The sequence below is a fragment of the Artemia sp. Qi Xiang Cuo genome, chromosome 3, assembly GCF_049724085.1.
Source record: "Artemia sp. Qi Xiang Cuo chromosome 3, ASM4972408v1, whole genome shotgun sequence".
In the NCBI taxonomy this organism is placed as follows: domain Eukaryota; kingdom Metazoa; phylum Arthropoda; class Branchiopoda; order Anostraca; family Artemiidae; genus Artemia; species Artemia sp. Qi Xiang Cuo.
Genome location: NC_142796.1, coordinates 74,828,733 through 74,852,567, shown reverse-complemented (window position 1 = coordinate 74,852,567; position 23,835 = coordinate 74,828,733). Strand labels below are relative to the sequence as shown.

The following is a 23,835-nucleotide window of genomic DNA, read 5'->3' as shown; positions in this document are numbered from 1 at the left end:
ATCATGTTTCTTTTTTGTACCACTTCTATGAAAAAGGCTATTTTGAATAGACTATTTGTGTTTTTAGAAGGTGAGTAATTGTGATATTGAAGTTTCAAATTCTTGTTGCAACTATTGATTTAGCAAAAGAAATCTGACTCATACAATCGACCGTAATTTTACGTACAGCACATCTCATTTCATAAGAATAAGTACAGCATATAACTCATTTTCTATGAGAATATGATCTTGACGGATTTTGCATGATGCATGACCGGCATTTGACAAAATAGGATGTTTATTAAGGTCCTTATCCCATATAGAATGAAAAATTCATCAATGAATAAAAAAAAAAAAAACTAATCAAATCAAAACATTAAAAATAAGAAACACAATCAAATCAAATTTTGTTTTAGTTATTTTATACAAAGCGATGTAAACTATGTGACATATAAGCACGTATAGGGAGGGGGGGGTCTACCCCCCAGTCCATTTTTTTTATTTGTGGGCACTTCTTGTTAAGACTACCTAAAATTATCTGTTTTATTATTGACCCCCCCCCCTCTTCCACAAAAATTCCTGGGTACATGCCCTTTTTTGTGTTTAATGATTCTAAAAATGTAATTAAAAGTCTAAGCATACGTACGTGTAAACGGATATACATTTTCTCACATATGTATGGGCTGCCAAAATGTTCAAAAGGAGGAAGCGTTTTCAGAAAACTTTCCCGGGAGTGGGAGGTTCTTAAATCCAAACAGGACCCTAGCCTATATTGGTTGTAAGTTCTCAGAAGAGACGGAGGGTGCACTGGATCCACAGCGTTCCAGAGGACGCTGTTCCAGAGGAACAGCGTTCTTTTTCTTTCTTTTGTCATGTAAATATAGCCTAAGTGATAATGTGATCCCCAAAACTTTCCTTTCCGCTGCCGATATTCCTTTATCTGATAGGTATTCTTTTTATGAGGCTGAATTTTCTCCCCCAGATCCCCAACTTAAACACAAATATGTTGGAGCTTGACCAATTTTTGTATGCTTTCCCTGAATCTGATTACATAGTATCTGTAATGTCTGTTGCTAATGCTATTATGCGCCTTAAACCAAAGCAGTCACGAGGCATAGATGGAATTCACGCTCTACATATCAAATGTGGTGCTCCTGCGCTTTTAGAACATCTCACTTTATTACTGCAAATGATTTTTACTCAGGGATTGGTTCCGTCAACATTTTGTGTGAGATATCTTTCTCCTATTCCGAAAAAAGGAAAAACCTCCAGTCAATGCACATCTTTCAGACCCATAACTGTATCAACCACCCTATGCAAGCTTTATGAGCTACTGTTCATAAAAGAGCTAGAAGAAAAATGTTACACGCCTCCCCATCAATTTGGCTTTCAACATGGTATTGGTTGTGCGGATGCCCTTGCGGTTGTTGCTAATGCAGTGCATGGTGCTTCTCTATCATGTAGTTCACTCGCCTTGGCTAGTCACGATGTTCGCCGTGCCTTTGACTCCCTGATCCAACCTCTTATGCTCCTAATGGCTGCTAAAAGAGGAGTGAGTCCGGCTATCATCAGATCTCAAAGGGATATGTATATCATGCTATGAGTCCGACTTAAAATCCCCCTTGAAAAAGATGAAATGGCAAATCCACAGGATAGAACTGTGCTAGTTAAGAAAGTGGCAAGGCAAGGTGCCATTGCGTCACCTTGTTATTTCAATAACTACGTCCTCGAGGCTCAAGATCAGTGTCAGATGCCCTGCGTTCTTTCTGGTCATAATATCTCCTTAGTCACTTATGCTGATGACATTTTTAACCTTAGCCGAACTCTAGACAAAATTCCTGAAACATTTCAAAAACTTCAAACCGAGTATTTAAAATCTGGCCTTGAATTCAACGCTGAAAAAACTGACGTAGTCCTTTTTAATTGGAAAGGCCCACTTCCTGATGAAATTGTACTTGGAGATTCAAAGATCCGCCCGTCCGACTAAATCGTTTATCTTGGCATTCCCATTCGAAATACAATTTCTCACATTCGTTATCTTCTAAAAGAAAACTTCACCGCATATCAGCTTCGTACGCTTCCATAGTCTCTGCTAAGCTTCGTTTTAATCGCTGTTATCTGTCAACCCTATACAACACTGTTGCTCTCCCCCATATCCTCTATGTTGCACCCTTCTGGAAGGTTCTTACACACGTTGATAAATTGAAAATCCGTTCAACCTTCTTCCGTTTCACAAAATATTTACGGAGATATCCAATTTAGACACGCAATTCAAAGTTCATCAATAGACTTCATATAGCAGATCCTACTATAGCTGTTGTTAAGTTCATAGAAAAACACAACCAAAATATTTCAAACCACGCTTTTACACTAGCCACATCTATATATATTGTCATAGCTCATTTTCTTAATTTTTGTTACAAGTGCCTGCGTTCTTCATTATTTCTGTGTTTTCTAATTGTCTTTAATCCTAGAAAGTATAGTGCCCTTCTGTTGTGCTCCGTCATTTTTGTTGTTAATACATGCTTGGAACCAACTCCTTATACACTAGTTACATTGTAATAGTTGCACAGTGATCTTTTGCTTCTTTTTTTTTATAGTGCTCTGTCATTTCCTTTTTGTAATAAGACAGCTTTTCAATAAATAATGATAATAATAATGGTGATGAAATAATATGAAAAATTTATGATTTCCTTTTTGGACCCTGTATGTTGTTTTTTTCTTTAAGAAATTGATGCAGTTATGTTATTTTTAGTTTTTGGAGAAGAAAGTTAGGTTATTTTTCTAAGAATAAAACATTTTCTCTTGGGCTGTTCTTTTTCTCTCTGTTATGTGCAAGAAATTAGTTGAACTTTACCTTCTTGAAACGCTATTACCCATAATTTCACAGTCATGTTAGCTATATATACATAAAGTCCATTTTATTTGCAAAACATCTTTACTTGTACAGTTTTTCTGTCCTGACCGAAGGTGAAAAGCTATCTTACACGTCTAAAGTATCGATTTTGAGTTTTAATTTGTTTTCCTTTATTTTAAATCATGTTTCTCCAAGAATCAGCATTGTTCCGTAATTGTCTCTGTAGAAAAAGCAAAAAAAGCAAGTGAGAACAAAAAAGTGAAAAAACTGCTTTAATAAATAGAAACCAAGCGTTTGTCCTCAGCATCGATCATGTAAACGTTATAAATTACCGAGAGATAGATCTTTAATTCTGGCTAAAAAGCTTATCAAGTGCAAGGAATTCAAACCTCTATAGTCGGCATCATCCGCAACCATAGGCCCATGTAGGTCAGACGTTTTGGAGCACCAGAAGATTTTTTAACTCAAATAAAATTTATCAAGATGTTACTCAGTTTGTCATGCTTAATTTAGGTTAATTCTTAGGTTGGTTAAATAACTAACTTGGTCTTAAATAATTCAATTTAATAACGGACTAATCAGTCCAGCTTTAGTATTAATTTAATTAATGCGTTTTAGTAATTCAATCCCTTTTAGTTGTAATTCCATTCCTAATTTTTATTAGTTTGTCAATAGAGAACTTTAGATTCACTATTCTATCTTTCGTGTATCGGCCATATCAGGCAACCATCCTAAGCTATTTTTAGATATTTTTTAAGTTTTAACATTTGACTTTTAACTCCGTACGTTGATAATAATATGCCAAAATAGGAAGGGTAAATACGCCCAAATTACAAAATTGTAGTCATAGAATAATATAATAGTCGTTATAGTAGCTGATTTACCTAAATCTATACTCAAAGCTACTTAAGAATATTCTTTAAATATAAAAGCAAAGCAACTACAAACACCTTTCCTATCAGATGACATAGTAAAAACAGCCCTGAAATTTCTTTGTTCATTTTGCCTGGTGTTTTTTTTATGGAGTCACATCACTGTTTCTATTGATTACGAATATGATGGCTTAAAAATAAGTCTTAATAACAATTTTCAAAAGAAAAGAGGAATAACAGAGATATCTTCATACAGAAAATTAGAAAGAAGAAAATGATTAGCAATGAATAGGACACAACAACACATAAAAATTTTTCGGATAAAAGAAAAAGGCGATGTGCCTTTTGGTGAGCCATTTGCACAAAAGTGCTAAGATTTCTGGCATACTGCCATTCGAAGCGGCTTTGTAAATAAACCTTTTACGCATAAACAAAATTATCATAAAATATTTACTCAGGTGCCGACTGCAAGAACTTAAAAACAAACAAAAAAACTGTTACACAGAATAATTAGGTAGACATAGTGAAGCCCTCTCCCCAGCCGACATCAACAGGTTCCAAGTCCGGTTTCTCCATGCACATTGGACAATTGTGGTTCCGAACTGATGATGAACGAGCCCAAATTATCATATTGTACCTATAATAATTGTTACTTCAGAATTGTTTGCCACTAGTCAAAGTAAGATCGCTACATACACTGAACATAAAGCAATAAACTAAAACCAAATACAGACTAAACCCAGAGCATACGGCCATAGAAACGAATCGGATTTTTGGCAGAATTAAAGTTTTCCTTGAGGGATTATACAGCATTTACTTAGGGCTAAAGAAAGATAACCGCATATAAACCTGTCTTTAAGTGATGTGTTCGGGTTTTTAGTGTCCGAAACAGTGTAGAGAAATTTATACAGCAGGTCAGTAGCGTATTCAGGGGGGCGGAGGCCCCCCCCCCGAAATTTCGTTTCTTCTTTTTTTTAAGTGCCAATATAGTGAGTTCCGAAATATTCACGCTTTTAAGTTATTTGCAACACCCGTTCCTTTATTCATTTCTTGTTAAATGGCTATCCATTCCTACGGCAAGCTTATATCATTATTTTATCATCAAATGTGCAATCGCCTCATGTAATCAAACAAGATGTCAAGAAATTTTTCTCACTATTTAACCCTCGGAGATATAAGCACTAGCTTCTCTGCGATGAAGGAATTGCGATAAGGAATCAGCCTAAGAGGCGATAGTTCATTCAAACGGTGCTATAATTCCAGTGTAAGCTAAGCATTGAAACAGAAAGGCCGCGTGAGAGGAAAGAAACAAAATGAAGCGACGCCGGCCCAGCATTAAGCATTTCTTAAAGCTTGCAAAAACCAGCAATGACGGTAAGGAGTTTACTACTATTCTGACAATAGTTTGTATTTGGTGGGTTTTGAAGCACGCAAGTGTCACTTGTAATTAAATGCAATTCCCAATTTAGATTGAAGACTACCAAATCTAAATTTGGAAATCTTCTCGTAAGAATTTTTCTTAGCTATGATCAATTAAAGGAAACAGTAAAAATGATCATTATTTGGGTGGGATCAAACTTTTTTGAAAATTAATCTTTTTCTAAAGCCCAAAATGGGTTTATTAATAGTTCATTCATTTTATATTCTATTTCTTGTGTAACTATGAGCATGGTAAATGTTGGAATACCTCCGTATTTCCAGAAACAAAAGTAGAATCCCGCAAAAACGGTAATTTTACCGTGTGAATTGATCATTTAGAGCCGTTCCAGAATTTTTAGCCGTGTCTCTAAAATTCAATACTTTTGAGGGGGGGGGGGGGCAAACATTGAACAACCAAAAAATTAATTTAAGCCAATAATTTAATTAAAAAAAGTTAATTGTTTTCAGTTTTTACGAGTTCTACGAGGAAAACGAGTTTTTGCGACCATTGAGAGAGAGAGAGATTTATTTTAAACAAACAATCAATTTAACATAAGTTTAGTGGCCACCCCAAGAAGTAAAAACTTGTCAAAGGGGGTGGAAAAAATACACTAACATAACAAAAAAAAAATAAATAAATAAATAACCTATCTATATCACAGTCCTCAAACAGCACCACAAACCTTAAACCTTAACATTTTCATTAAATTTGCAATCATATTCATAATCATCACCCCCAGGAGCCATAAAAATTTAACAATATCATTATTAAAAAAAAAAAAAAAAAAAAAAAAAAAAAAAAACCTAAAATTAATACTTACTAAAAAGCATCCCTTTAATTACTATCTTAAACGAAGAAATATCACCTATATTTTTTATATTTTGATAAAGATGTTTCCAACTTCTGATCCCCCTGTGAAGCAAAGAAAACATCGATCGGGCCGAAACTACCAGTGGAATATTAATCTCTGCAGATGACCTAGTATCATAATCATGGACAGAAGATCTCAGGTTAGCCAAGCTATCAAAACACGGGAGGTTTATACCCCTCTGAATCCTAAAAATGAATAGAAGTGTATACAACTCCCTTAATCCAAAAGCTGGCAGTATCTTTACACGCTCATACACGTTTCGTACCGAATCCCGGGGTTGTAGGCCATCTAACAGCCGAACAGCGTTGTTTTGTAGAACTCGTATTGGCCGAGCAATAGAAGGAAATGTTCCAAGCCAAACGCTACTACAATACAATATATATGGATTGATAAGGGAATAATAAAGAAGGCGCATAACAAAAGGATGAAAAAAATGCTTAAGTTTTCTCATTATACCCAGGTTACGAGACACGGTTTTACAAACATAATGTACATGGCGCTTTAATGATAAAACATCATTAATATAAACCCCCATGTAATTATAAGAACACACCCACTTTAAAGCTCCATACTGTGTTGCAATATCCTGAAACCATGGATAAAAATCTGGCGAACGGGAAAAAATAACAAAATTAGTCTTACCCAGATTAATCTTTAATCTATTTACCCTCAACCAGGAATATAACCTTTCAATAGCATCTTTCATCGATATCTGAAGTAATTCTTCTGTCTTCGCGGTACTAACAGCAACTGTGTCATCAGCAAATAATGACACCGTCTCATTCCTGGGATTTTAGACCATATCAATAACATTAAAACAACAACCTGGGATACAATCAGGCATATAATTAATATACAATAAAAAAAGAATCGGACCAAGAACTGACCCCTGCGGGACACCACTAGTCACTGGGCGGGGGCCTGATTGTATACAAGTCATCTCTACAAACTGGTACCGGTTACTAAGGAAACTTCGTATAAAGTCGAGAGTTTTACCTCGGATCCCATAGACCTCGCATTTTTCCAGGAGTAGTCCATGGTCAACTGTATCAAAAGCCTTCTGTACGTCTAGAAACACTGCACCACTCTTAAATCCTTCATCTAAAGCTATGTTAATTATACTAGTAAAAAATATCAATGCGTCGTCTTTCTTCCTGTCTTTTCTGAAACCGAACTGATTATTATTCAACAATTTAAACTTCTCTAAAAAATAGGTCAACCGATTACTAAAACACTTTTCAATAGGACGAGAGATAACTGGCAAGACTGATATTGGGCGATAATTACCCAAATCATTTCTATCACCACCTTTATAAACCGGTGTCACTTGCTTTTTTTAAACAATCTGGAAACCTTCCTTGACGGAAGCAATCATTAATCAATGATGTCAGAACACCAGATATACAAGGGAAAATGTATTTTAGAATTTTTAGGCTAACTAGGTCACTACCGGACGAACTATTTTTCATACTATAGATAATATCCCTTAACTCATCTAATGTAATCATCTTTAGATTTAGCGATACATATGCAGGAGATGGTAGAGTAGATCCAAAGGGTGGGTCATCTGGAGACGAGGAAATCATCTCGGCTATTTGTAGGCCTACTGAACAAAAATGATTTAAAAACTCATTACATATCCCAGTACCATCTGCAATTATAACCTCATTAACAGTCACTTCTGTTGGTAGAATATTAGACCACTGACCTATAACATTACGGATTATTTGCCAAGTTTTCAACGGGTTACCTTTAACATCATTAAACTTCATACTAAAATATTTTTTAATTAAACTTCATACATTAGTAAAATTGAAAGAAAAAATGTTCCGATTACGATTTAATTGCCAAAATTTATGTTTGTCCAGGAACAGCAAGATAAGTAATAGAATGAGTAATTTAACAATTCAAGGGCAATCTTTGAAGCCTTGGAACAGTCGGGTAGAGAGTATTTTCTTGGTACTTTACTGTTAAGGTTACACTACATGATGCTCCAACCGAGGGGCTAATAACTGACCGTCGCAGGTGTCCCTTCCTTCGTGCCTCCGTGCCTCCAGCACCTGAAACAGCGTGTTACTGGAAGCGAAGGAACACAGTTTTATCTTTGGCTTATGGAAAGCGTACGGCGCGTTTTTTACGACGGCAAACTTTCTCCTCTTGATAGGTTATCTTTACCTGGTCGTGTTGTTTACTGCGTTCGACATTGGAGATCATGGGTCCTAAAAAGTGGACATTATGCTTTGAACGAGAATTTTATTACCACAAACCTTTACCATTGCCTAGAGATAAACATGCATTCCCTAGTGCTTCTCATTCGTCGATTCAAACGGCTTGGGCTCGAATGTCTTTTCAAACTCTCCGACATGATATCGGCTTGTATGCCGGAAAACCAGATCAAATCAAAAACCTTTCAGACGAAGAAAAATACAATCTTTTAACAAGTCACTTCAAGCCGAACCAGAATTTTCCATTTCATTCGAAAGCATTTATCGAAAAGGGAAAAACGAAAGTTCGATCCTTTCAGTACTCTTGGTTAGAAACTTTTCCAGAATGGGTGGTCTTCAGTCCATCGTGCATGGGTGTCTTTTGTGCAAAATGCGTTTTATTCGCTTGTCAAGCTGCTGGGAAGGGTAGCCATCAGGTTCAAGGCTCTCTAGTCTCGAAACCATACACAGGACTCACAGGACGCATTTCCTTTCAGACATGCGGGTACATCAGAACTGTCGTTACCATCTTCATTCAATGATTAGCGCCGAAAGCTTTGTCTCCGTTTATGAAAAACGAACTAGGAGCTTTGTGTCTGCTATATCGAGTGCAGAGGCTGAAATAAAAAGAAAATCGTGAAATTCTAACACCAATTCTGCGCGCAGTCCTTTTTTGCGGGCGGCATGAGTTACCTCTGCGAGGACACAGAGAGGAGAGTAAACTATGCAACGAAACTAATGTAAATGAGGGAATTTTTCGTGGTGTTTTGCGGTTAATGTTAGAGAGTGGAGAGCAATGTCTAAAAGAACACTTCGAAAATGGCGCAAAGAATGCGCAGTATATATCTCCAATCATGCAGAACGACCTGATTGATTGTACCACGTCCATTTTTATGCCAAGCATTGTGAGCGAGGTAAATAGTTCAGTAGCATTTTCAATCCCTGCTGACGAGACTACAGACATTTCCAATAAGGAAAAGTTAGTTCTTGTAGTCATATACTACAATGAAACTCGTGCTTAACTTGAAGAGCGGTTTCTCGGGTTTTCTGTTCGCGGAAATTTCACCGGCTCTGCAGTAGCGAAGCAAATCATTGGCCAATGCATTGCATTCGGCTTAAAAATGGAAAAATTTGTGGGGGTTGGTTTTGATGGGGCCAGCAACATGTCCGGCTGCTATTCTGGTGCACAGGCAGAAATTAGGAAAAAATATCCGCAAGTGATCTACACCGACTGCGCATCGCAAAGCGTAAATTTGGCTTTATGTAAAACTATTACGGAAGGAATTGTTAGGTCAACTTTTGCTACTATACAGCGAATTATATAATTTTTATCACCCTCACCAAAAAGAACGAATATATTTGTGGAAGCGGTCGCTGTTGTTTTTCCTGATAGTCCCATGAGAAAGCTTGTGAAGTTGTGCAAAACGAGATGGGTGGAGCGTCACGATTGCATTTTAGTTTTTATGTCTTAGTATTGTGCAATTATTTCCGTACTTGAGGAAATAGTTGGTAGCATACAGTGCAATACGGAAGTTATTCCAAAAGCGAATGCGTTGGTTTCAGCAGCAACTGAATTTAGTTTATGTTCATGTTGGCTATATTAGAGTTTGTTAGTGCCATCATGCTCTCTGTCTCTAAGGCGCTGCGAGCCGAAGATTTAGACTTAGTTGAGTGCTGTCGGCATATTAAGATATGTTCTGATACTTTACTGAAATCAAAACAAAATAATTTTCAAACAATTTTTCGGAAAGCCTATGAGCTTGCACAAGTGGTAAATGTGGCTCCGGCTGTTCCAAGGTCTATCCGCCGAACATCCATCAACGTTAATGAGTCCATCAAAGTTTTTTACCACGATTCCTTGTTCGCGCATTACTTTGCTTCACTTGTTGAAGAACTTGATCAAAGATTTTTGCGCTATCAGGAGGCATCTCTCAAAATCGGAAGGCTTTTTCCACCTAACAATGAGTCATTAAATATTAATGAATCTGTGAAATCTGTTGCTGTTTACGCGGGATTTTACGGGGATAGACGTGCGCTCAAAAGTGAGTTAGTCCTTTGGAAACAGAAGTGGCTCGAAGTCTGAGAAACCATCAACTGTTGCTTCGACTCTTGTGTCATGCGATGCAAGATTTTTCCCATGCATTCAAAAGCTTTTGACGATTTTTCAGACATTACCAGTGATTACCGCTTCTGCTGAGAGGAGCTTTAGCTGTCTTAAGCGATTAAAAACCTATCTGCGGAGCTCCAGAGGCGAGGAGCGTCTGAACGGACAAGCTCACATGACCCTGAACCACTACATCCAGGTCAAAGCTGACCAAGTTTTTGATCCTTTTATAGCCAAAAAGACCATCGGCTGTTAGTGTGAGAGGTTAGGTCGTCTTTTGATGCTCTTTTCTCTAAGTGCAGTTGATTCTGTTTTTCAAATTTCAATTGTGGTTTATCCTCTGTAAACAATGTTAATTCAATACATTTCTTGCTTTCATGGCCGTGATAATAGGTAGACCGAGGCTCCACCCCTCCGAAACAAAATTCTGGGCAATTGTCTTTGATACAATATTATTTTTTATGTATTTGATTCTCTAAAACAAGGGTCCCATAGGCAAACATAAGGAATAATGCACTTCTTTATTTTTTATTTTTGAATTCTGCTGCTTCGCAGCAGTTCCAAAACAGCTACTCGCCCAAAATAGAAATCTCACTACTTCTAACTTTTTTTTTTAATTCTGACTTTAATGGCAAAATATTGTCATCCATTCTCAAACAAAAAAGTCTACAACTAGAAATAATCATGACAGGTGTCTACTTTTAATTTCTTCACCTAGCTACCCTACCCCCCGCCTCAAATCTTGCACTATGATAGATAATTTTCTTGCTCACACTGACTGCTATAAAAAGGTAGACTGACGGCCCCCCCCCCGAAAAAAAATCCTGGATACGCCACTGCAGTAGGTTCATCCTGAAAAATATTTGTCTACAGCAATCTCGATGCGTATAAAAGCCCCTTCCATTTCTTTGTTTAAAGGAGCCGGTGTTTATTTCTCAGTAGCTAGAGCGACTTTGAATAATGGTGCGAATTTGTATTATTCATTATTACGAAAGCAGAAAAATAGGGGGTGAGCCGGCGAAGTGGTTCGCTCGCTTCTGTCCCATCTCACAGGTATGGCTTAACTGAGTGGCCTATTCAGGATTTTTAAAAGGCGGGTTTGGATTAAATTTTTAGCAAATACGGAAATTTCTAGTGCTAACTTCTAATCAACACTGCAACAGGGAAATAGCCGGTATTTCATAAATAGATTATTGTGAGGAAATGCAAGAATTACGCCTGGAGATTCAATTACATCGTTTAGAACCATTAAGCATTATAAACGATCTTGATTCATACTCCCAAGAGCGAGTGGAACTAAATGATAAGCTTTGGACACGAGCTGAGTTAAACGCTAAACTAGGCCTGGATGATGTCATACATCGTCCATCCTCCAATTGGACCAAACACGTACAAATAGTTCTGAAATTTGAACGAAATACATCTTTCTTCTTGTTTTAGCATCTTTAAAAACACCGAAGGTTGTTTCGTGTTGCATGCAGTCACATCAATGCATGACATTTTTGGAGGGAGGGGGGGGAACATATTTCTAAAAAAAATCGGGGGAACTTGGCGTTTTTCATTAAAAATAAAAACAAAAAATTTCAATGAAAATCATAGGCAGCGCGCGAGCGCTGCCTAAGTAAAGAAAGATGTGGGCACAATGTGTTTTTTTTTTCTTTCTTCGACAGGCACTTCGTATCGAAGGAGTTGTCGTAGAAACTTCGAAAAGGGCTCATTCGATTGGAAATTGGGGTGGCTAGTGCCCTTTTTAATAGTCGAAAGTGATTCAAGGGCAACTAGCCCCCCCCCACGCCCATCATTCCCCCAAACACATCCAATCAAAATTTTGAGATAGCCATTTTATTCAGCGTAGTTGATTTCCAGATAGAAAATATCTTTTTGAGGAGGACACTCCCCCACAACCCTAATGGCAAGGGTTTTGAGTTCTGCCCTGAGGGCATATAAGGTTTTTATAGAAGGCGTTGTCGTAGAAACTTCAAAACAGGCTCATTTGATTGGGAATTCGAAGGGCTAGTACCCTTTTTAATAGTCAAAAGTGATTGGAGGGCAACAAGCCCCCCCCCCCACCCACGCCCATCATTCCCCTAAACACACCCAATCAAAATTTTGAGAGCCATTTTGTTCAGCGTAGTTGATTTCCAGATAGAAAACATCTTTTTGAGGAGGAAACTCCCCCACAACCCTCAGGGCAAGGGTTTTAAGTTATGCCCTGAGGGCATATAAGGTTTTTACAGAAGGCGTTGTCGTAGAAACTTCAAAACAGGTTCATTCGATTGGAAATTCGAAGGGCCAGTACCCTTTTTAATAGTCGAGAGTAATTGGAGGGCACCTAGCCCCCCAACCCACGCCCATCATTCCCCTAAACACATCCAATCAAAATTTTGAGATAGACATTTTGTTCAGCGTAGTTGATTTCCTGATAGAAAATATGTTTTTGAGGAGGACACTCCCCCACAACCCTCAGGACAAGGGTTTTAAGTTATGCCCTGGGGGCATATAAGGTTTTTATAGAAGGAAGGCGTTGTCGTAGAAACTTCAAAAAAGGCTCTTTCGATTAAAAATTCAAAGGGATAGTGTCTTTTATAATAATCGAAAGCGATGGGAGGACAAATAGCCCCCCCCACGCCCATCATTTCCCCAAACACATTTAATAAAAATTTTGAAGTAGCCTTTTTGCTCAGTGTACTTTATTTCCAAGTATAAAAAATGTTTTTGGGGAGGACACTCCCCCATACCCATCGGGGCAAGGATTTTAAGTTATATCCTGGGGGAATATAAGAACGATGTTGGCACACTGCATTGTTTATTTCTTTTTCGTTAGAGTAGGGCACTTCATGTGGAATGAGTCGTCACACAAACTTCAATTGGGGTTCATTCGATTGGAAATAGAAAGGTTTAGTTCCCTTTTAATAGTCAAAAGTGTTTTGAGGGCAACTAGCCCCCCCCCCCACGACCATCAGTCTCCCCATCACAGCCAATAAAAATTTTGAGACAGCCAGTTTGTTCAGCGTTGTTAATTTCCAGATAGAAAATATGTTTTTGAGGAGGACACTCCCCCACACCCCACAGGGCAAGGGTTTTAAGTTATGCCCTGCGTGAATATAATGTTTTTATATAACGCGTTGTCGTAGAAACTTCAGAAGTTTCATCCGATTGGAAATTCGATGGGCTAGTAACCTTTTTAATAGTCAATAGTGATTGGAGGCCAACTAGCCCCCCCCGCCCATCATTCCCCCAAATACATCCAATCAAAATTTTGAGATAGCCATTTTGTTCAGCGTAGTTGCTTTCCAGATAGAAAATCTGTGTTTGAGGAGGACACTCCCCCACAGCCCTCAGAGCTTGGGTATTACGTTATGCCCTCAGGGCAAATAAAGTTTTTAAAGAAGGCTTTGTCGTAGAAACTTCAAAAAAAGCTTATCTGATCAGAAATTTAAAGAGCTAGTGCTCTTTTTAATCGTCGAAAGTGATTGTAGGGCAACTATCCCCCCCACGCCCATTATTCCCCCAAACACATCCAATAAAAATTTTGAGATAGACATTTTGTTCAGCGTAGTTGATTTCCAGATAGAAAATATATTTTTGAGGAGGACACTCCTCCACAACCAACAGGGCAAGGATTATAAGTTATGCCCTGGGGCATATAAGGTTTTAATTGAAATCTTTGTCGTAGAAACTTGAAAAAGGGCTCATTTGATTTGAAATTCAAAGGGATACTACCCTTTTTAATATTCGAAAGTGATTTGAGGGCGACTAACCCCCCACTCACTTCCACCTTTCCCCCAAACACATCCAATCAAAATTTTTAGATAGCCATTTTATTCAACGTAGTTGAAAGTTTTGGAAATTAGGTCTTTAAGGATGACAACAACTCCTCCCCCACAGTCCTCAGAGCAAGGGTCGTAATTTATGCCCTGGGGCATATAAAGTTTGTATTGAAAGCGTTGTCGTAGAAACTTCAGAACGGGCTCATTCAGATTGGAAATTCGAAAGGGCTAGTAGCCTTTTTTAATAGTTGAAAGTGATTGGATAGCGACTAACGCCCCTCTCACGCCCACCATTTTCCAAAACACATCCAATCAAAATTTTGAGATATTCATTTTGTTCAAGCGTAGTTGAAAGTTCTGGAAATTAGGTCTTTTAGGATGATAACCCCCTCAGAGCCGTCAGTGCAAGGGTTGTAATTTATGCCCTGGGGGCATATAAGGTTTATATAGAAAGTTGTCGTATAAATCATAGGCAGCACGATCGCGCTGTCTAAGTCAAAGAACGAGGAGCCACTCTGAGAACGAGACAAGAAACGAGGACTAAGTAAAGAGGAGGACGCTCTCCCACAAACCTCAGGGCAAGGGTTTTAAGTTATACCCTGGGGGCATATAAGAGCGATGTTGACAAAATGCATTGTTTACTAATTTTTTCCTTTAGAGCAGGGCACTTCATATCGAAGTTGTCGTAGAAACTTCAAAAAGCACTCATTCAATTGGAAATTGGAGTGGCTTGTGCCCTTTTTAAAAGTCGAAAGTGCTTCCAAGACGACTAACACTCCTCTGACGCCCACCCTTTTTCCAACCACATCCACTCAATATTTTGAGATAGACTTGTTGTTTAACGTAGTTGAAAATTACGGAAATGCGGTCTTAGAAGATAACAACCAGCCAAACAAATCTGAGGGTAAGGATAATAATTTATACCCTTGGGGCATATAAGGTGCCTATGAAAGCGTTGTCGTTTCCAAAAGCTAAATCAAAAGGCCTAGTGCCCTTTTTAATAGTCGAAGGTGATTGGAAGGCTTGACATTTTTATAGTAAAGATCGAAGTGGGTATAATGTATTATTTTTTGTTGTTGTTGTTTAGAACAGGCCACTTCGTATCGAAGGAGTTGTCGTGGGAACTTCGAAAAGGGCTCATTCAATTGAAAATACAAAGGGCTGAGGCCCTTTTTAATAGTCGAAAGTGATTTGAGGGCAACTAATCCCTTCCACTCCACCCTCCCACAGCCTCCCATTTCTGCTCTTAAAATTTAAAACCAAATCAAAATAGCGTAAGTGTATCCAAGCTATCAAACAAAGTAAACAGATTTTTTTTGCGAATGGTATCAAGTTTTCCATTTCAGGTCAACTAGAGGAGGTATGAAACTAAATTAAACAATACTGTTTGTGTCTAGATTTTTAAAAGGGTGTATGTTGTTAAAAATTGCTGAAAATTTTTCTCCAGCATACAAATAGTAGGCCAAACTATAAAGTCTTAAAAAACGAAAAGATTTAAATTATTATTTTCTTTTTCCCTGAAAAGACTATGTCAATATAAAACGAACAGAAATTAATTTGAAAAACTTTTTCCACTAAATAAGTTTTTCAAAGAAAAGTAAAGAACTCCATTAAACAAAAAATGAGCAAAAATAAAATCAAATAATCTACCAAGAGTGAAACTACCCCAAATCAGCATCGATAAATAAATGAAACCCAAAACGAACAGAAATTACAATAAATAACGGAGTCAAACTTAAAACGAGCAGAAATTAACATAAGTTGGGCGCAAAACCCCTATGCCTTCCCAAGGCCAGAACAAAATTTGCACTTACTGAAAAAATTTAAATGTTTTTACTTTTGTAACTTTAATAAATCAAATAATTTTAACACTTTGATTACTAAATATCAGTATATGTATATTAAACTGACAATGCACATTCATTTGTATTTTTTCAGTAAAGTGCAAATTTTGTTCTGGCCTTGGGAAGGCATAGGGGTTTTGCACCCAACTTATGTTAATCTCTGCTAGTTTTGAGTTTGACTCGGTTATTTATTGTAATTTCTGTTCGTTTTGGGTTTCATTTATTTATCGATGCTGATTTGTGGTAGTTTCACTCTTGGTAGATAATTTGATTTTATTTTTGCTCATTTTTTGTTTGCTTGCGCTTAAACACTGGCACGATGATTCCTTTCTACCGTCAGACTGGAAGAAAGGAATCATCGTGCCAGTGTTTAAGCGCAAGAGCAGCAAGACGGGTTGCAGCAGCTACCGTGGTATCACCCTACTCTCTGTTCCTGGAAAGCTGTTTGCAGTGCTCCTGATGAAACGTGCAACAAGTTTCCTACATGCTTTGCGCCGCCCCCAACAAGCCGGAAGATCGACAACTGGCCAGATTCATACTGTCAGACAGATCGTTGAGAAGACACTGGAATTCAACAAGAAAGCTTACATAGCTTTCATTGACTTTCGTTCTGCCTCTGACACTGTTGACAGGCAGTCTCTTTGGCTAATCCTGAAGGCTGCGGGCCTACCAAAAAAGATAGTCAGCCTCTTTAAAGAACTCTACCGCAGCACAAAAAGTGCCGTCCTTGTTAACGGGAAGCTTTCTTCTTCCTTCCCCATAAAAAATGGTGGGCGGCACGGATGCGCTGCTGCACCTGAGCTGTTTAACTGCGTCATTGACCACATTTTGAACGAGACACACCGTGTCCACCCTTTTGGAATAAGTTACGCTAGGAGGACTTTGTCTGATGTTGACTTTGCTGACGATGCCGCCGTCCTCAGCGAAAATATCGACCGACTTAAGTCTATAATTAATATAATCTCCTCAACTGCCTTCGGAGTTCGGCTGCAAGTCAACTGGAAGAAAATAATGATCATATGCATTGAAAAGGCTATATCGATATCACTCCTAACTGTTGATCAACGGCCAAGCTGTTGACGTGGCCAGGCAGTTCACTTATCTCACATCAGTCATATCATCAAATGGCACGATCGTCGCTGAAATATCAGCCAGATCACCCAAGGCAAATTCTGTATTAGGACGTCTCTTGAGAGCAGTCTTACACAAATCGAAAATTAATTCCCTTGCAAAATCCTAAATTTAAAACGCTGAAAGCTTAAGCATCAGATTATACTCTTCTGAGACATAGCTGATAACCCAAACACAGCTAAGAAAGGTCGATCCCATCCAAACTATACACCTGCGTTGAGTTGAAGGCTTCAAATGGTATGATAAGATTCGCAATACTGAGATCCTGAGGACCTTTAAGTCGGTGAGCCTGTCCTCCCATGTAGAAGCTCGTTCTCTAAGATGGTACGGCCACTTACTCCGCCTCCCGCCAACTACCCCTGAAAGGATCATATTGGACTTCAATCCCTCGATGTCTGGAAAAGTCCTCGAGGGAGGCCGCGCACCAGATGGGCTGATGTTATAAATCAACGCCTCCTCAACCGCAACATCGACCCAAATGGGGCCCCATCCTTAGCCCTGGACAGGGCTGCTTGGAGAAGACTGACAGCGCTGTCAACCAGTTCCCTCTACGCTGGCGACCCTGCTGAGCAAGAGCGATAAGTCAAAGTAAGTCAAGTCATTTTTTGTTTAATGGAGTTCTTTACTTTTCTTTGAAAAACTTATTTTGTGGAAAAAGTTTTTTAAATTAATATCAAAAAAGAGCATATTCCCCCAATTAGTACCAGTGGTTGCATGATACCATACTACTTAAAAAAAAAACAAATAAAAAACGGATAATCACTTGAGAAGACTGTCACTAAAACTTTCATATAAAAGGCATACACTATATGACTCTCCCATCTTTTACGGGAAATATTACGCGATACATTTTTCATCATGAAAACACACTAACCTTTCTCCATGCTCGATTGGCATAGCACCATGCATTTGAAGACCTCTGTGCAGTAAAGCCCATCCTTTCTTATGACTGTATTCTGCAACGGTGCTTTCTGAAACAGCAACACCTTTTCCTTCTCCAGCCATCGGGCCAATATAAAGACTTCCTTCATCGAAACCCTCATTTAGAGCAATATTTAAAGTCACCTAAAATAAAAAGATAGAAATAATTTCATTTTGGGATGGTAAGTCGGTAGTTCGCTGGAATGCAATATAGCTTAAAATTTGTCTGTCCAAATCTATGCATTCTCTCTTCAGAACATCTCCTTCATGGGCTCATATTGAATCCCCTGATGAGCTTGTGGCTTTTGCTAAATACCCCTTCGCTAATTTTGCGTCATCTGCAACGGAAGTTATTTTTTCTGGTTTCCAAAATACATAAAAAATTCAGCAGAGTTCACTCACCAAAATAATAGAATAGAAGATTTTTATCTAAAGAGGAATATATGTATACAAACCTGACAGACAGAGCACACACCTAGCGACATACTTCAGTGACCCAAGTAGTTCACAGGCGTAGAGATAAGTCACCATATACTGGTTCATCTTTAGTTTTTTTTTTCAACAACCTCTTTAATAATCATTTGTCACAATGATCACAGATTTCAGCTTGAAACGAGTTCTAGACTTTTAGCCCCGCGTGACGAATGCTGAAACACGCTCTCGAAGTTGGACGAATCTCACAAAAAAAGACTCTGATCTATGAGTCGTCGGGTAACTATGATAATGAGAATTAGTTGGGTAAAAGAATCTATTGTTAATGAAACGCGTTCTTTACTTTTTTTTGGAGGGGTGGCTATAATAGATAAGATTTAAGGTCCCGACAGCACACTGACGTAACAAACCTGAAAAAAAAGAACTCAAAGATATTTGCTTACGAAATTTAAATTATATTTCCCCCATCACTTTTAAAATTATTATTTCATTGATTAGCACGGTCTTAAATTTCTAGTTGTTCCGCATTATGGTGTTTAACTTTTCCTTGCTATCTAGGCCCTATATTCAAAACCAATGATTAGGTAAATAATTTGATAATACAGTTAAACCCTTCTGTTGCTAGATTCAATCCTCGATCTGGAAACCACATACATTCTTCCGTACTGGTCATTTATATTTTTTTTTGGTTTTTAGTCTCTTTATCTCTCTCTTTCTCCTTCTCTTTTCAACTAGATAATTAGTGCATATAATTTTAGACTTGAAGAACTTCAATTTTTGATTTGGAGTCTCAGAGTATCACAGGACTCAAAATTTTGATCTAATATGGTGAAAAAGACGACATTTCTACTTAGCTTTAGTGAGCCTGATCAAACGGGCAAACCTGGCTATCTATTCTTTAAAAATCCTTACTCGTCATGGTGTCCCAACCCCCCACCTATTGAGTATTTTTCTTGCGTTTATCAGACGGCTGGTAGAATATGCTTGTCCCGTCTGACATTACGGCCTGAATTTGGACCAGAAGAACCGCCTGGAAAGGATCCAATACCAAGCTCTTCTGGTTGTTTCTAAATCTCCCAAAGCCCATTATTGCTCCCTTTCCTTTACAATTCTTTCGGCCCTTCGTGATGAATTGTGTTTCAAATTTGGTGTCGGTATTTTGCCAAATCCATGGCTTCGTGAAATCCTCGCCCCTGAGCTTCTCCCTTCGCACCAACGGCTCCCACGACAAGTAACTGAATCGATACCTAAAATTCAGCCGGTGCAAGAACGACATATGCGTTACGCACATAGTTTTGTTCCCTCGTTTGTCAACATTTTTAATACTACACTCACTCGCCAATAGCTGTACATACTTATTTGTTTTAGTTCCTAATTCTTTTTATTTGTTGTTGATTTTAAAGTTTTTTTTCTTTAATTTCAAATTAGTTATTTTATTCATTTTGTTTTTACAGATAGTTGGCTATTCAAATGTCTTAGGTTTTAGTTGGACTCTGTTTGTGATATTTTGAGTCAACATATAAATTTGTATGACGATGGCTATGGCTGTGATTTTTATATGTTTAGTGTTTGTTTAAAAACTAACATTTTTATATGTTAGTTTATATGTTATCTTTTATTATGACAAGAACTGCCACTGATCGGCATGGCCGTGTAAGGCGTTTGACAATAAAATCGTTTGAGTTTGAGTCTGTGTATCAGTATTCTGCTTTGATAATTGTTAGTTTGTTTTTCGTACTTTTGGTTTTTTCTTATCTTACATCTCTTATTATTTGTTGATCGTTTCTTTTTTCGTTCTATCGTGGCTATAAATAAATAACCATACAAAAATATGCAGCAAAAAAAAAAAAAAAAAAAAAAAAAAAAAAAAAAAAAAAAAAGGATGGATACAAGGTCCCTTAGTTTTGAAGACAAAATCTTCCGTGGTAGACACCCTAATATTAAGGCGAGTAAAACCTATTCCAGTTGTTATTTCAAAAATGTTTTGGCATGAAACAATTGTACTCATTCCTTTCTTGAAAATGAGAACTTTTTCTGCAATGTGACAACCAAAAGTTATTTTATCTTGATAGGAGGGACGATTGTTTAGTTTTCCAACTAAATTAAATCTGGCCACCAAACTGTAATTTGCCAGTCAGAGAAACGAGATAAGAACAAACCAAGAGCATGAACAATAAACTATCCTATCAAACGACGCTAAATAGCTAAACGTAGGCTCATAAGAAAGCTAACTAGAACAATCGAATTCCACGATAGGAATGTGACATAAAACATATCCGTTGATCAAACTTCTGATTTTAGAATTAGACGGTAATGAAAAAATAAACTGATTGCTGAAGATATGCTTTTATAAAGACGTGGAACAGGTTATAAATGTGTTTTTTCTCTCTCTTTCTCTTTTCTATATGCTCCGATTAACAAATTGCAAACCGTGCGCGTTTTATTTGGAATTCAGAAAAAGCTGAACATTAGCCATCAGGATATCCCCGATCTGAAAGAGGTACACTGTCGCTCGTAACATCGAAACAATTGCCAAAGATCAAATACATTGGAAACGCAAAAGCCATCGTCGCTTCAGCTTCAAGTCCAATGACATACACAAAGGAAACTCCCACCCCCATGTCATTTAGATGTTATAAAATAGTATCAGTCTCTAATTCTCTAAAGCTCCATATAATAAATGTATAATTCATATATCTTCCCAAAAACAAAGGTTTTAAAAATTATGATTCTAAAATTCATGTTCCACATAATACAGATTTATTTCCAAAATTCCTAACACCTAGTAAAAGTACGATAAAATAAATTTTTCTAACTTTCCTTCGCCAAAAAATACGTGTTAAACATGCTAATCTTATTCAGTCAATTGAACCTATTCCCTAGAATTCCAATAAGTAGAAAGGTAAAAGTAAGATACAATGGGTAGTTTAAAACGACTTTAACATTTAAGATTTAATAAGAGCCTTAAAATTTGCTTAAAGTCTGAAGTTCATAAATGTTTCCAGGACATGCAATGGAACTATGTTATCCTACCATAATATTTACCTCAGCGTTATCATGGCGCCATCCAAGGTCAACATCTTCGCCAATTTTATATTTAACAACAAATGCTTTAGTGGTATCTTATCCGTCAAGAACATGTTTCTAGGATATGTAATGGAACTATGTTATCCTACCATAATATTTACCTCAGCGTTATCATGGTGCCATCCAAGATCAACATCTTCGCCAATTTTATACTTAACAACAAATGCTTTATGGGTATCGAGTCCGTCAAGAACATATTCTGGAAAAAGTTTGACAGCAATTGGTTGCAGATATTCTGTCCTAAAACGATTCAAAAATTCTTCATTGAAACCAATCTCATCCAAAAGGACCTGAAAAGATTTATGATAACGGTTACATTTTTAAATATGTACGTCTTTATAATCGACAACTAATGGTAAAAGTTGTCTTGGAAAACATAGAACTGTCAGATGTACTTAAAAATATCTCCTCTTTTTTTAAATAAAGTCAGACACGTTCCACTAACACAGCTAACTGGAAATGACTTGAAGAAGAACAGCCAGTGGAGCTGAGCAGATTACCCGTGTTCATGGGATTGTTGTTGTTGTTTGGGGTTTGACGCGTTCGACCAATCGGTCATATGTGTTCGTATCACTCGATTATTCTGTGCTTGAGTTGCTTGGGTGTCACTCACTGCTTGCCCGATCACTAGCTTGCTTGGGTCTCACTTCAGTCAATATTCATTAAGGTATCACTTATTGTGCTATTGGTTGGGGGTTATTCACCTGCAGCAAATGCCTGCGGTTCACAGGATTAGCAATAAAGTATGGTAAATTTTTAAGAGATGAATCTTCTTTGATTTAAAATAGGAAGATAGGAATTAAAAACTACAAGAGCCACTGACAGTGTAGCGCTTTGCCACTTCATTTAAAGGAAGAAAATTGGATCACTGGACGAATCCACATACTTATAGGATTAAATCTGAAACTTACTGTCAGTATTAATTCATCAAAATTTTTACCGTTCTTACGAATTGTTTTCGGTCAAAATTCAGTCTGCAGAATGTAGACCAGAGTTAGCTTCGCAAAATCTTGGCAAGTTCAGTCCGCTAGGTTAAATAAGCTGGTAGGCCCAGTGGTAGGAGAATTCTGTTCTCTCCCCCCTCCTCTGCACTGTAAGAACGACACTAGCTCCGGTTTCTGCTCTTATAAGTTTCCTATACTCTTTGGGATTAACCAAATAGAGAACTGAAAATCAAAAGGGACAGATTTGAAACCAGAAAATGAATACATTATGATAATGTACATGGATGGCCCCTAAAATTAGAATGTCCCATTGTATTTTTTAATGACTAATTTAAAAATACATCTTCCAAAAACAAGTTTTCAAAGAAAACTAAAGAGTCATATTAAATTCTAAGACTAGCAAAAATAAAGCCATTGAAAAGAAAAAGGAGCGAAATTAATGACAACATCAAACAGAAAACTGATAGATGCTGCTATGGATGAATAGATGAATCCTAAAACGTGCAGAAATTAAACAATATAATCAAGTCAGACAGAAACGAACAGGAATTACCATGAATAAGAGTAGGGGCCCCACCTCCTTATACTCTCTAAAGACCAGAGGGACATTTTCGTGGATGAATAACAACATATCGAGCACTCCTCGAGTGTTTAGCACTACTAAAAATGTCGCAAAAAAAAGGTATAGGGCCTAAATTAACAAAATATGAAGTAATCTACCAAGTTTTGAAATACTTCTGAAACAAATTTAGTTTGTCAACCCTAAATCATAATTACAGTCTCTATGTATATGCTATCAATAAATGGGCAGAATACAAACAAGGAACTAACAGCCATAAAATGCACTTTACTGGTTTTCTCAAGCCTTTTCTTCCGTAAACAAATTTATTAAGTTCATCAACTGAAATAGTAGCAACCAAGGGCGCCCGCAGAAAATTTTCCGAGGGGGGGGGGGCAGATACCAGAGTAGCGGAGATTGGAGAAGAAATAAATTTTGTGGTAAAAAAATACAAAGAAGTATTTCCTGGGGGGGTATTTTCCAAAGGGCCAGTCGCCGGGAGGGGGGGGGGGTAAACGCCGGCCACCAGACTGATCATGATACCTTTAGACTGATTATATTTCAAACAGTGAGTAGTACGAAAATTTGATTCTATACCGGTATAGAAAAACCATGAGTTTTACTATAAACAAGAGTAAAAAAGTATAAAATAAAAGAAATCAATATTTTCAATTCACAAATTCTGGTATCTTGACTAAATTCCCGTTCAGGTTTAAGCTAAAAGTTAAGTATCATTATTATGAAAGAAAAGCAAGCAAAATTCCTGATAGGATACAACCAATAGAATAGACACAGGATGATCATTATAGACTTAAGCAAATATATATATATATATATATA

The 23,835-nt window shown here is 37.5% G+C and overlaps 1 protein-coding gene across 6 annotated transcripts in view; it reads right to left on the bottom strand.

Moving 5' to 3' along the window:
• The window catches only part of LOC148954523 (2-oxoglutarate and iron-dependent oxygenase domain-containing protein 2-like), a 119,674-nt gene that overhangs the window by 23,535 nt on the left and 72,304 nt on the right, over nucleotides 1-23,835 (bottom strand). For 2 of the 6 annotated variants that reach the window (XM_089086571.1, XM_089086572.1), the window contains 3 exons: nucleotides 21,594-21,782; nucleotides 17,927-18,117; nucleotides 2,982-4,345 (listed from right to left, as the gene is read on the bottom strand). In XM_089086571.1, coding sequence (XP_088942697.1) covers nucleotides 4,219-4,345; nucleotides 17,927-18,117; nucleotides 21,594-21,782 — 507 coding nt within the window. In that variant the 3' untranslated portion in view covers nucleotides 2,982-4,218. Of the gene's footprint in view, nucleotides 1-2,978; nucleotides 4,346-17,926; nucleotides 18,118-21,593; nucleotides 21,783-23,835 lie in introns of those variants that run through there. The other 4 variants (XM_089086574.1, XM_089086573.1, XM_089086569.1 and 1 more) reach the window with 3 other exon arrangements.